General features: G+C 33.1%; 3 protein-coding genes across 7 annotated transcripts in view; 2 read left to right on the forward strand and 1 right to left on the reverse strand.

Annotated features, from left to right (window-relative positions):
• Nucleotides 1-13,916, reverse strand: part of LOC127738244 (calmodulin-A-like) — a 57,966-nt gene that overhangs the window by 16,145 nt on the left and 27,905 nt on the right. Inside the window, exon 1 of one of the 2 annotated variants that reach the window (XM_052249427.1) lies at nt 1,601-1,690. The exons of the other annotated variant lie outside the window; for it this stretch is intronic. The gene's annotated coding sequence lies outside the window, so the exon portion shown is untranslated. Of the gene's footprint in view, nt 1-1,600; nt 1,691-13,916 lie in introns of those variants that run through there. 2 annotated transcript variants of the gene reach the window in all.
• LOC127738242 (calmodulin-like) overlaps nt 1-13,916 on the forward strand; it is a 45,404-nt gene that overhangs the window by 8,393 nt on the left and 23,095 nt on the right. The gene's annotated exons all lie outside the window — the stretch shown is intronic.
• Nucleotides 131-8,354, forward strand: LOC127738248 (neo-calmodulin-like). Of its 4 annotated transcripts, XM_052249432.1 has the most exons (5): nt 136-294; nt 3,677-3,707; nt 4,839-4,982; nt 6,543-6,782; nt 7,375-8,354. In XM_052249432.1, the coding sequence occupies exons 1-5, from the start codon at nt 289-291 to the stop codon at nt 7,401-7,403; spliced, it is 450 nt and encodes a 149-aa protein (XP_052105392.1). In that variant the 5' UTR covers nt 136-288; the 3' UTR covers nt 7,404-8,354. The 4 variants fall into 4 exon arrangements, 2 of the variants coding, with proteins under 2 accessions (XP_052105393.1, XP_052105392.1); XM_052249433.1 differs by lacking the exon at nt 4,839-4,982 and having other exon boundaries at nt 131-294; XR_007999968.1 differs by lacking the exons at nt 136-294; nt 7,375-8,354 and adding an exon at nt 2,456-2,573 and having other exon boundaries at nt 6,309-6,558.

Here is a 13,916-nt window from a genome sequence, read left to right on the forward strand (position 1 = left end):
AAATAAAACAAATTGCTGTTTTATTTTTTAAACCATTAAAATTTGATATCAAGGATGTTATTCTATATCTTTTAAATATTTATCGATTTTGAGCAACAATAATTTAAATTTCCATCAAAAGCATTTAATATTAAAAAACATAAACGAAGGAATCAGTTTGTACATGATATATACGTCTAAGGAGTATTAGTCCATAGTAAATAACGTCATAACACCATAGAGATTTGTTGCATTGCGGGATGACATCATTTCAAAGAATTGTATGTGATATTTAGAGAAAAGAGGCCAATGGAGGTAAATAAAGACTCAAGTTTTAGTGTTCTATTTCAGAAGTTGTTCTAATATAACATATTTTTTTCTTTCTAAATGTCTTTATGGAATCTTTAATCATTTTTTACTATCAATGTTTTTTTCTTTTTATTTATACAAATCAACACAGAATTTTTCTTATGAGTCAATGACAACTACATGTAGCCATGTAGGTATGGGTCTTCCTGTTGGAGCAGTTCCTTGTTTCTACAAATATCAATTTCACTACATACATGAAATGTTTAAATGCATTTAAATCTTTATCGACAAATCTAATTGGTCAATTACCAAAAAGTAAAGAAAATAACAGTTAAACTAAGGGTAAAAATGTTTATTGGACAAATAAATGTCAATATTATCGTTTGCCATATTTATAGAATGAATTTCATAACAGCGTGGACATGGGCACATAATAATTAAATGTTATCGTGTATATCACTGGCTGTCGACAACAAATATTTCAAGCAATTACAGTATGTCAGGGGCCTCTCAATGGGGATATACATAATTACTATCTCTACTCATGTCCATTCATAAAATAAAAGTTTTTGCATGAAAGTTTATAGGAATTTGTTTTGAATATATTTATGTACTCACAACAAAAAAGTTTCTTTTCACAGAATGAGTATATTCAGGGGTGATATCACCAAGTAATCGGAGAAAAGAAAACGTTATGTTTTTTCTTGCACAAACTTTCTGTAGCTCCTTAAAAATATAAGAAAACATTTATTCGTACGAGTTGATGTAGAGCTTTCATACTAAGATTATTTTTGTTGGTAATAAGAACCCCAGACCTTCATAAAAAATCATTTTAGTCCTCTAGGCTGCATAATTTTTTGCACGGAACAAATTTGAATTCCCATCAAAGACTCAAACGATCAAATTTTTTTCGTGAACATTTAAATATCATTCTAACAAAAAATAACTCGTGGAAATATCAAGAAGCATATGAATCCGGTCTTGTGTGCAAAATTTACGTTGATTGGAGTCAGAGTAGCTTTTGTGGAAACATTGATATTAATTTTAGATTTTGTTATACCTGAACACGTATAACAAAAGTTACGGAATCTATATTCTTTTACTACAAATTAAGCAGGTAATTTAAATGAATTTGGTCTTACTCAACTATTTTTATTTGTTATTTGAGGACGCATATTTGAAACAATTCTGCATAAACGTTTATTTGCAATATTATTCATGCTGGATTCAAAAGCATCTTGCATAGCCATCCCTCCCTTATCTTAACTGAATCAGGAATGGTTGCCCCCTTACAATTTGAAATTGTACTCACTTCTTTTTCGGTTTCTGTTTTTCAATATACATCCATGAATTTAATGATATGTTTACAATACATCTGTTTTGGAATAATAAATCATGTGCATAAGACTAAACTAGTCAACTGTAACACGAGATAATGTACAGGTTATTATGTCAAAATAACAGTAACAGTGTAATAATTACCTTTAAACTGGGTGCACTCGTTTAATTATTCTAGTATAAAAGGTATTGTGAACATATTTAATTCATGGATAGATAGTACTGAAACACAAATTGAAAAAAATAAGTACAATTCTAAATTAAATCGTGGTGATCCGTCCATTCGTTTTTCAAATCAACAGAACAGCTGCATTTAACAGGTCGTGCACATTTCCTTATACGGACATGTATTATTTAGCATACTTATGCCCCCGTCAATGCATGTATTAGTGTTTGTTTACAAATAAAGTTTTTTTTTTATTTTGGCGATTGACCAATCCACTGAATGATTTGCAATGCATGATGGACTACTTGTCTATAACTAACACACTACTTAATTTTTCACTTATTGCCAGAAAAGAATTTTTCTTATTTTTTTTTTCTCTCGATTACTTGGTGATATCACCTCTGAATATATTCATTCTTTCAAAAGACACTTTTTGTTGTGAATATATAAATATATTCAAAACAAATTCCTATAAACTTTCACGCAAAAAAATTTGATTTATGAATGGACATGTGTAAAATAGTAATTATGTATATCCCCATTGAGAGGCTCCGGACATATGTAATTGCGTGAAGTCTTTGTTGTCGACAGCCAGTGACCGACACGATATCATATAAATATCAGGTGTCCATGTCGATACTGTTATGAAATTCATCCTATTATATAAGATAATGTTTATCTTACTTCTATTGAAATATCCTGTGAGGCCACAACTTTCGCACAAGGAAGCCGTAACCCATTCCCAACTATCCGAATCAAAGACATCGAAGTAAACAACATGGTAAGTTAATTTGAAATGTATTACTTTTATTTCAAAATCTGCAATTTATAGTGAAGAAAAGCTATACTAACTGTAACATTAAGAGAATTTAAACACTCAGGCCATTCTTATTGGCAAAAAGATACATCTACTTTTTTTTTTATTTCTTCCTTTCTTCGGGGGGGGGGGGGGGGGGGGTGAATTTAGACTCTTTAGTTTGATTGAAGGAGTCTTTGAACTGTATTTGGTTGTTCCTGATGGGTTATTGTTCTTTCGGAAAACTATACGAACATTCAGCCTTCTTGTCAATAATAAAGCATACAGATTGTTTATCACATTACTTAACTCGATATGTTGTAAGAATATTCAGTGATTGTCGTTTGTTGCTGTATATCATATTTGTTTTCGTTTATTGTTTTGTACATAAATCATGCCGCAAGCAGTTTTAAATAAAGGGCGTCTGGTCGATTTATAACTTGCTTTGCTGTATGGGTTTTGCTCATCGTTGAAGGCATTCTAAGGCATTGGTGACCTATATTTGTTAACATCTACGTCATTCTGTCTCAGGGAGCAAGTGGTCTCATTGGCAATCATACCACATCTTCTTATTTATATACTTATTTCCTTAAATTAGTCGTATTAAATACATGACAATATTGAATAGTATGCAGGGCTCTGCATCTTCCATTTTATTACTTACATATCACTGTATAATATTTTGTTGAACGTAAGCACAAAGGGTGCCTAAATTGGCGATAAGGAATTTTTCAGTTAGTTTGTTTGTTTTGTTATACCTTTTTCTTCTGAGTTAAAAATGAAGTAGTTTCATTGATTCTTACTTGTGTATATAGTCCCTAGGTCAAAATGATTTCACTCTTACTTTATTACCAGTGCAAAAAGCAGGTAAATAAGTCGAGGGAGACAATATTCAGAACAAGGATAGAAATTACCATGTACCAATAGCCCTTTAAACTTCACAAGAAGGATTCTCATTTGTACTTTAGCCATTGTTTTTATGCAAAGAAAAAATCATTTGATCCATCGATGAATATTAATACCATATAGATATCGATACAAGCCGATAGATATCGACATTCATTTGTATATTATGTTTTTCTTTTCAGGCAGATAAACTCACAGAGGAACGCACTGCAGGTTAGTTGAATAAGTGTATAAAACTTGTCTAGTATATACTTCCTAGATAGATATTGTGAGTCAGATATTTTATCAGGTCTTAACAAATCTGTAAAAACGACACTAGTATCAAAAGAAGTTCATATCATTAAGACTTAAAAAAAAAAGACAATTCTTCCCTAAATCTGAGAAATATTGATAGATGATATCAAACCAACTATGTTGAAGATGGGGATAATATTCGGTAACTAGTTAACCATGAAAGCACGTGTAAAAAGGGCAACCAGGCAAAAATTGCCTTTGAAAACTGAAAAAAAATGTGTGCACAAAGAATTATAAAAAAAAAAAAGTAATAGTGAACATAAAATAAAGTGGTAAGAAAAATTCAGCTCGCTACACTCGGCATTTTTATTCCCATTATGGCTTGTTTAGACACAAGGAGATTCATATGAATCTTTAGCACCTTCATCTGGTGTCTCCTCTAAATAAGCAATTAAATCAAACCGAATATCAGCTTCCTACTGCAGAGAACTGAATATCAAAAATTATCTTATATATTTGTTTTTATTTCACCGATATCATACATTGTAATTTGTCATTGGCCCATTTTTCCCCTTGCAGGACCTGAATTGGTATAAACATATTGTAATTAGGAATGTATAGACATTAACGCTCCACATTTCCCTCCTTTCCTAGAATCCTTGATACAAATGTTTGGAAATCCAAAGAACTCAAAAGTTTAAGGGTAGATAACAGCCAAATGTCAGAAACAGTTAATCACCGCAGTCAAACATAGCAACCCTTTAATTCTCTGGGTGCGGAGGAGGAATTTATTTTTGAGTTTGCTTTTGAAAAATGATTAAAAAAATGTTTGCACCTACAACTTAATAAAAGAATGTTTCTGTTCTGTGTTAAAAAAAACATGGGGTACAAATCCCTGTCGTCCTCCAGAGAATAAAATGATTGCGGTCTAAATTGTATGAGGTCAATGAATTGATACATACTTTGTCCTCAATCACAGGAAACAACTGCCTCATATTTGAATGAATGACAGGCCAAAAAAAAAAAAAAAAAATGGGAGAAATTGATCGGAAGGGAAAAGTCCGTTTAATAAGAAGATTTATACTTTTCAGAATCGATCTGAAAATTCAGAACTTAAAGAGGCTTTCAGTATTTTCGACGAAGATGGTAACGGTACCATTAACACAAAAGAACTGGGAACTGTGATGAAATCCCTGGGACAAAATCCTACCGAGGCTGGACTACAGGCCATGATTAATGAAGTAGATGCCGATGGTAAATAGATAGTATGATTAGACATTTGGATAACTAATAATATTGGACACGACCCTTAACATAGAATTGTGATGAGCAAAACTGCAAGTAAGATTTTTCAAGGCGATATTGCTGTGGCCATCATACTGGTAATGAAGAAAGAAAAATAAAACGTAGATTAAAATATTATTCATTTGAAATTCAGATATGGTATAATTATCAAAATAAAAATTTGGTACATATATCATTTTAATATGATAAAGATTTATATCAAATATAAAATTGCTAGTAAGAATACCGATAATTGCAATATACTGTGTTTAAATCCAATCATGCGAAACAATGATGAAGAGAGGATTGATGCATACGTTAATGAGAAAGCAACCAAACTACACAAAATTAAAGGACGTTTGGGGTCATCATGTGTCTTTAACAATAGACCAATACCTACAAGAACTACATTCTAAATATCAAGCTATTAATCGTCCTAAATTCAGAAAAGTTACTGATAAATTTATCAGAGAATATTTCTACCAACAACACTAATTCTCTAAAGGAAACACAAAGTTTTGAAAGCTTGGAAGATAAAAGAAAATTACGATGCCCCGACTACGGATACACCCCCTCCGTTATGAGCAAACCAATCGCAATTGATTTTCTACCTCAACTTTAACATAAACGCATTGTGAGTACCTTTCCACTGCTATCATACTGGTCAATTGTGTCATCAAACCTTACGTGTCTTTTTGATAACTTAGAATCTCTACAGACGTTGTTTAGGATAGTCAGTTATATATAATCAAAACTTTGTAAATGTGCATGTATATTATGTTGCATACATGAATTGATGTATGATTTGTTAAAAAAAAAATATGAGTTGACTTTCCTTAAAACAAATAATAATGTTTTGCTGTCTGACATTTTTTAAAGACGATTAAGCTATTTTTTGTACGATTGTATTTAATAGTTTTCGCTTATTTTACTGTCCAACAGCAAGAAAAAGAGTAAGAATTGTCACATATCTAGACGTATATAATAAAATTGATATTGATATGTCTGCGTGGTAAGTAAAATAATCATCCTTTACAACAGACAAAAAAAGCTATAAGCAAGGTATACCATCTTCTTGTCACTATACATTATGTACTGTGTTACAACTCTAGATAAAGCCGACGAGGAAAGGCATTACTCGACTAACGAAAGCTATATTAATATATAAGTTTAAACAGTATTGGTAAAATCTTCCCACCATTGGTGTGCCCAAAGTTAAATCCTATGCCCCACTGTAAATAAATTTCCTAAAAAAATTTAATTTCTACATGGTTTTGTTTTATCCCTTTTCTATAGCAAAAAAAAAGAATATACCCAATCTGAAGTAACAACGCATGTCATGGATCTTTCAGCTGAGAGAGATATCCAGAACCAGCACGCGCCATAATCGAACACATAAAACTGTTTCTTGATTTTTATAACTCGGACTTGTAAAGCCCAAATGGGCTATCTTTCGAAGTACATTTGTGGTTGTATTTCTCCCAAAGTACAAAGAAACAGTATATAAATAATGTATCTGGTTCGTTATAGGGACTGGAACATTAAATTTCCCAGAATTTCTTACTATGATGGCGACAATGAAAGACAAAGATTCCGAAGAAGAATTGCGAGGAGCATTTCGAGCATTTGATAAGGATAAAAATGGTTTTGTAAGTGCAGCTGAACTCAGACACGTGATGACAAATCTTGGAGAAAAACTGACCGATGGAAAAGTGGATGAAATGATGAAAGAGGCTGATACCGATGGGGATGGAAACATTAAATATGAAGGTACGTTTCAATTGCAAGCTTATACTTGACAGTCATGTACATTATGCATATTTATTTTTCACGATACGTTGCGATATCTGTTGCAAAAAGGTGCTTATTTTCTTTTAGCTGCTTAAGACACGATAGAAAACAATCAAAATACGTTTGATAAAATTAACAGTATGTTGTAATATGTTAATTAGATAAACGTATAGCTTTGGTGAATCATCAATTCTATAGAACACGTTAACTTATCACATGTCACAGTTCCTAACATTTCATAGGAAAATGTTATTTGATTATTAGTCTCATATACAGAAAAAAGAAAGGACGGACTTCATACAAAAAATAGTAATTTTACCTTGATGAATTTTAGGTATTGCCCCATTTTACCAAATCCATAAAAGTGGCATGCACACATCAAAGAAAACATCAAAGCAAAAAATAAAAACAAAAAAAAACAGAAAAAAAGGGCAAATGCTACCCTTTTTGTTACCTGTGGAATATATTACACATACAAATCATATCTCATGTGCAGCGTATAACTAGTATATATATTTTAAAGTCATGATTTTTTTTTACTTGAACATGTATGAACATTATTTTTTTTCAGAATTTATCGTGATGATGTCAGCTAAGTGACCTGTCATTGCTCAAGTTATATGTTTATCCAGAACTATAATGCGTTAGAGACTTTTTCTACATTATCAATACACAATATCATTATTATAACCACAGTGGTTGAAGAATAGTCATTATTGTTAGAACCCGTTCACACTAGCATTTTTTTTAATCGATCTAAATTTGAATCGATCTAAATAAAACCAGTTAGCGTTCACATTATCTTTAATCATAATGATCTCTATCGGTTTAATCTGAACCACTGCGTTCAAACTACAAGTAAAAATGCAATCGATCTGACCTAATTACCCGTAAAACTGTAAACATTGTGTATAAATAGAAATAATTAATCAAGTTTGTGTGTTGATACACTGAAACACACACTTGAAACAAAAAATGGATGAAGTTATTGTTTCTCTTGAATCACAAGTTCAAATTCTCTTACTGGTGTTCTTGCAGTTTTTATTAATTTTGAAAATACTGAAGCAAGGAAGTTACACATAAATAAATGCTGCGGTTCATGAAAAGAAAAAATCAACAGAAGAAAAGAAGACACAGATTTTGCAAATTTATGCTACGGCGAAGGCAACTTTTTTCCGTTTGTTTTTTTTACTTGCATGTACACAAAATCTGTTAACAGATAAATGTGGGTTAAACAACGAACCACCGATATATACAGAGATGTTATGCTGTTACACGAGTAGTTTTGCCGCTATACTTGCGCATAAATTATTTTTGATTCTAGTTTAAACCGATCTTTGCGTTCACATTTGAAGTTAGATCGGCTCACTTTAGATCGATTCAAACTAAACTACCTCTTTTGGTGTTTTAGTTTAGACCGATTAAAGATCGATTCAAAGCGTTGACATTGACCCTTAAATTGATCTAAAGTGAACCGATCTAGTTTAAATCGATCTAATTGTCCTAGTGAGAACTGGGTCTTACATGTAATAAATAATGTATTAAAATTTATGTTCAAGTCTTTTATATCGATCATTGTGCACACACATACACACACCATATTCTCAATAAAAAACAGTGTTGATGATATCACTTTTAACCAAAATGAAGTTTGCAGTTTTTCATATTAAACATTTAGCAAAACAACGTGTCTTATACTTTACTCCTCATAACTTTTCTATACGAAAATTGCTGAAAAGAACAGCTCCCATTAAAAATTCAAAAGTGCATGATTACTACATCAGCAGGTAAGTACTTTCATTGAATTTTCTATGAAATCATTCTTTGATGCCGTTTCATTGTTTTGTTTGTCGTATGTACAACCGATGTTATAAATTTCATTGCTTTTTCTTTTGTACGTTTTAAGCTCACCTTTCCAAAAGAAATGTGAGCTTTTGCCATCACTTCGCGTCCGTAAACTATTTCAAACATCTCCTCTGAAACTACTGAACCGATTCTAACCAAACTTAGGCTGAATGATCCTTCGGGTATCTAGAATAAAGTTTGTGTTTTATTTTCTGTTTCGTCCAAAAACATGGCCGCAATGGCTAAAAATAGAACATAGGGTTAAAATGCAGTTTTTGGCTTATATGTCAAAAACTAAAGCATTTAGAGCAAATCTGACATGAGGTACAAATGTTCATTAGGTCAAGTTCTATCAACCGTGAAATTTTCAGATGAATCTAACAACCCATTGTTGGGTTGCTGCCACTAAATTGGTAATTTTAAGGAAATTTTGCAGTTTGTAGTTATTATCTTGAGTATTATTATAGATATAAAGATAAACTGTAAACAACAAAAATGTTTAGCAAAGTAAGATCTACAAATAAGTTTATATGACAAAAATTGTCAATTGACCCCTTAAGGAGTTATTGTCCTTTAAGGACAATTTTACACAATTTGTTTATCATGTTTTCTAACTTAAAAAAAACCTTCTCCTCTGAAACTACTGAACCAAATTAAACCAAACTTAAGCTGAATGATTCTTAGGTTATCTAATGAAGTTTGTGTTTTATTTTCTGTTTCCTCAGAAAACATGGCCGCCATGGCTAAAATAGAACATAGGGTGAAATGCAGATTTTGACTTATATCTCAAAAACTAAAGCATTTAGGGCAAATCAGACTTATCAAAATGCTCCAAACTTGGTTAAACTTAACAGAAATGTTGACTGGCATGTGTAGAATTTCCAAAATGGCTGCTGTTACCATGGAAACAATGCAAAAAAGGTCAAAATGCTGCAAAAACCTTAAAGTAGCATTTCCTCTCTTAAAATGGTAGGTCAAATCCATTGAAACTTTGATGGTATCTTCTCTCCCATGTACCAATGTGGCATCTGTCCTTAAAATTTTGAGAATGGTCTCTGTTACCATGGAAACCAGCAAAAATGTAAAAAATTTGAAAATGCTCCAAATTTAATGAAACTTAATAAACATGTTAACTGGCAAGTGTAGATGAGACATTTTTTTTTGGAATTTCCAAAATGGCCACCGTTGCCATGGAAACTGCAAATATGTGAAAAATTTCAAAATGTTCAAAACTTACTGAAACTTTACAGAAATGTTAACTGGCATACATATATCTGGCTTACGACTTTGGAATTTTCAAAATGGCTGCCGTAACCGTGGCAATGGGGGTGGGTGACATCCGCTATTGCTTGCAATAGCAATTCTAGTTATGTCACCCGATCGACAATGTCGGGTGACAAATTGCTTTTCCTCTGTTTCTTTTTTCCTATTATAATTATTATTATTATGGCACCCTCAACGGAGTTGGAGTGACATACTGTTATTCTACGTTCTCTTTTTTCTTATTATGCCCCCTCAACGGAGTTGGGGTGACATATCGTTATTCTACGTTTCTTTTTTTCTTATTATGGCACCCTCAACGGAGTTGGGGTGACATATTGTTATTGTTCCGTTTCTTTTTTATTCCTTATTTTTATTCTTCTTCCACACATTTTGTCCGCGAAAGTTCTCGTAATTGAATAGACCAATGTTGATGGAACTATACTATAATGTTGAACAGCAAGTGAAGTTGTGCACCAGACTTTGGAATGTGCAAGATGGCCACTGTTACCATGGAAACTAAAAAAATGTAAAAAAAAATCTAAATCTTTTATTCTAAGACCCAATCTAATGAAACTTTAAGGAAATGTCACCTGGTATTCCTAGATACACAGACAGTATTTAGAAGATCCAAAATGGCTGCCATTGTCATGGAAACAGGACAAAAGTTTAACATTGACCCTTTGGGAAAATACATGAAAGCTGCATTTTTTGAAGAAATAGAAGTTCAAATCCAATTAAAATTTATGGATATGTAGTATGGCATGTGTCAATGTTGCATCTGTCTTTGGAATTTTGGAAATGGACACTGTTACCATAGAAACAGCAAAACTTTCAAAATCTTCAAAATACTCCAAACTTACCGAAAATTTACAGAAATCTTACCTGGCATGTGCAGAATTGTTATTTGATATTTGAATTTTCAAAATGGCTGCCGTTACTATGGAAAGTGTTCCAAACTGGTTGAAACTTCACATAAATGGTAACTGGCATGAGCAGAGTTGCATTTGGCACTTGGAATTTTCAAAATGTCTGCCGTTACCATGGTAACAGCAAAAGTGTCAAAATTGCTAAATCTTTCATTATAGGACCCAACAGGATGAAACTTTATGGAAATGTAACCCAGTATGCCTAGATGTTTAGAAAATATTCAGATATTCCAAAATGGCCGCTGTTGTCATGGAAACAGGGGAAAAGTATAACATTGACCCTATGGGAAAATGCATTAAATCTGCATTTTCTTTAAGAGTATTACACCAAAGTCAATGAAACTATGGGTATTTAACATAGCACATGGCAGTAATATGTCTGCTTTTAGAAATTTGGAAACAGCAAAAATCTCCAAAAATTTCAAAATGCTCAAAACTCAATTAAACTTAATATAAATGGTAACTGCCAATTGGAGATAAGACTTTGGTCTTCGGAAATTCCAAAATGGCCGCCGTTGCCATGAAAACTGCAAAAAATTTGAAAATTGAAATTTTTTTCAAATTTCCTGAAAATTTACAGACAATTTGTTGTGATGTATTTATGTGCTCTGACTGTTTTCAATTTTCAAAATAGCTGCAGTTTATTGGCAATTTGGGAAGGGTGCAATCCGCTATTGCTTGCAATGGCAAATCTAATTATGGCACCCTCAACGGAGTTGGGGTGACATATTGTTATTGTTCCGTTCTTTTTTTATGGCACCCTCAACGGAGTTGGGGTGACATATTGTTATTCTACGTTTCTTTTTTTCTTATTATTATGTCACCCGATCGACAATGTCGGGTGACATATTGCTTTTCCTCCGTTTCCTTTTTTAGCTCACCTGGCCCTATGGGAAATACATACAAATGTCTTATTTTAGAGAACCACTGAATGGAATGAAACCAAACATGGCATGAATGTTCCTTATGAGGTGCTGACATTTTTTACTATGAAGCCGATCCTTAATCCAAGATGGCCACCAGCAGGGAACTTAATTTAACATAGGACCCTATGGGAAATACATACAAATGTCTTCTTTTAGAGAACCACTGAATGGAATGAAACCAAACATGGCATGAATGTTCCTTATGAGGTGCTGACCAAGTGTTGTTACTATGAAGCCGATCCATAATCCAAGATGGTCGCCAGCGGGGGACTTAGTTTAACATAGGACCCTATGGGAAATACATACAAATGTCTTCTTTTAGAGAACCACTGAATGGAATGAAACCAAACATGGCATGAATGTTCCTTATGAGGTGCTGACCAAGTGTTGTTACTATGAAGCCGATCCATAATCCAAGATGGCCGCCAGCAGGGGACTTAGTTTAACATAGGACCCTATGGGAAATACATACAAATGTCTTCTTTTAGAGAACCACTGAATGGAATGAAACCAAACATGACATGAATGTTCCTTATGAGGTGCTGACCAAGTGTTGTTACTTTGAAGCTGATCCTTAATCCAAGATGGCCGCCAGCGGGGGACTTAGTTTAACATAGGACCCTATGGGAAATACATACAAATGTTTTCTTTTAGAGAACCATTGAATGGAATGAAACCAAACATGACATGCATGTTCCTTTTGAGGTGCTGACCAAGTGTTATTACTTTGAAGCTGATCCTTCATCCACGATGGCCGCCAGATGGGGACAATGTTTAACAAAGGACCCTATGGACAATACATACAAATGTCTTCTTTTAGAGAACCACATACTGAATGGATTGAAATCAAACATGGCATGAATGTTCCTTATGAGGTGCTGACTAAGTTTTGTTACTCTGAAGCTGACCTTCATCCATGATGGTCGCCAATGGGGGGACTTCCTTTAACATAAGACCCTATGGGAAATACATACAAATGCTTCTTCTAGAGGTGCACTGAATGGAATGAAACCAAAACATGGCATAAATGTTTCTTATGAGGTGCTGATGAAGTGTTGCTACTTTGTAACCGATTTACTGTTCAAGATGGCCACCAGGATTTTTTTATTAAAGTACAGGACCAATATTAAACCAAATTTGGCCTCACTCATTATTAGGGTATCTGTTATGATTTTAATCTATTTTTACATGATTTCCAAAACCAAAGTAGAATCAGGTGAGCGACACAGGCTCTAGAGAGCCTCTAGTTTATTATTATGGCACCCTCAACGGAGTTTGGGTGACATATTGTTATTGTTCATTTCTTTTTTCTTATTATGGCACGCTCAACGGAGTTGGGGTGACGTATTGTTATTCTACGTTTCTTTTTATGGCAACCTCAACGGAGTTCGGATGACATATTGTTATTCTACGTTTCTTTTTTTTTCTTATTAAGTCGCCAAAATCGGAGTTTGGGGACTTTATGTTTTTGTCCCGTTTCTTATTATTATTATTATGTCATCCTGACGGAGGTCGGGTGACATATTGTTATTGTACGATTCTTTTTTTTTATGTCACCCTGACGGAGGTCGGGTGACATATTGTTATTGTACGATTCTTTTTTTAATTTTAATTTTTATTATTATTCCACACATTTTCTCCATACTATTTCTCGGAATCGTATGGACCAATTGTAATGGAACTATACATTAACGTTACCCACCATTACCAGAAGTGCAGTGAGAATTGGCACTTCCCAGATGGCCACTGTTACCATGGTAACAGTAAAAGAGTGAAAAAATGAGATTTTAGTTTTAAGTTGATAATTTGAGTATGTCTGAACATTGGATCATCAAATTTTTACACATTGTAGCTGTTCTCTATATACATGTTTTGGACGATTTTAAGAATCCTCAAATCTACAATGTTGCCATGGAAACTGATAAAAAATATCAAAATTTTTAAAATTCTTTGAAAATGTATAAAACTTTACAGAACGGTTGACTGGCAAATCTAGATGTGGCATTTCACTTTGGAATTTCCAAAATGGCTGCCGTTACCATGGAAACAAGGCAAAAATATCAAAATGCTCAAAACTTCATTAAACTTTACAAAAATGTTATACACCATACATTAATGTAGCTTTTGACTTTTGAATTTTCAAAATGGCCGTC

This window comes from Mytilus californianus, unplaced genomic scaffold (assembly GCF_021869535.1).
Source record: "Mytilus californianus isolate M0D057914Y unplaced genomic scaffold, xbMytCali1.0.p SCAF_4, whole genome shotgun sequence".
Taxonomy (NCBI): Eukaryota; Metazoa; Mollusca; class Bivalvia; order Mytilida; family Mytilidae; genus Mytilus; species Mytilus californianus.

Excerpts from the sequence above, each read along its gene's own strand:
- LOC127738248 (XM_052249432.1), top strand. Across the intron at positions 3,708-4,838 it reads CACAGAGGAACGCACTGCAG|AACTTAAAGAGGCTTTCAGT; the intron begins GTTAGTTGAATA and ends CTGAAAATTCAG. Across the intron at positions 4,983-6,542 it reads TAATGAAGTAGATGCCGATG|GGACTGGAACATTAAATTTC; the intron begins GTAAATAGATAG and ends GGTTCGTTATAG.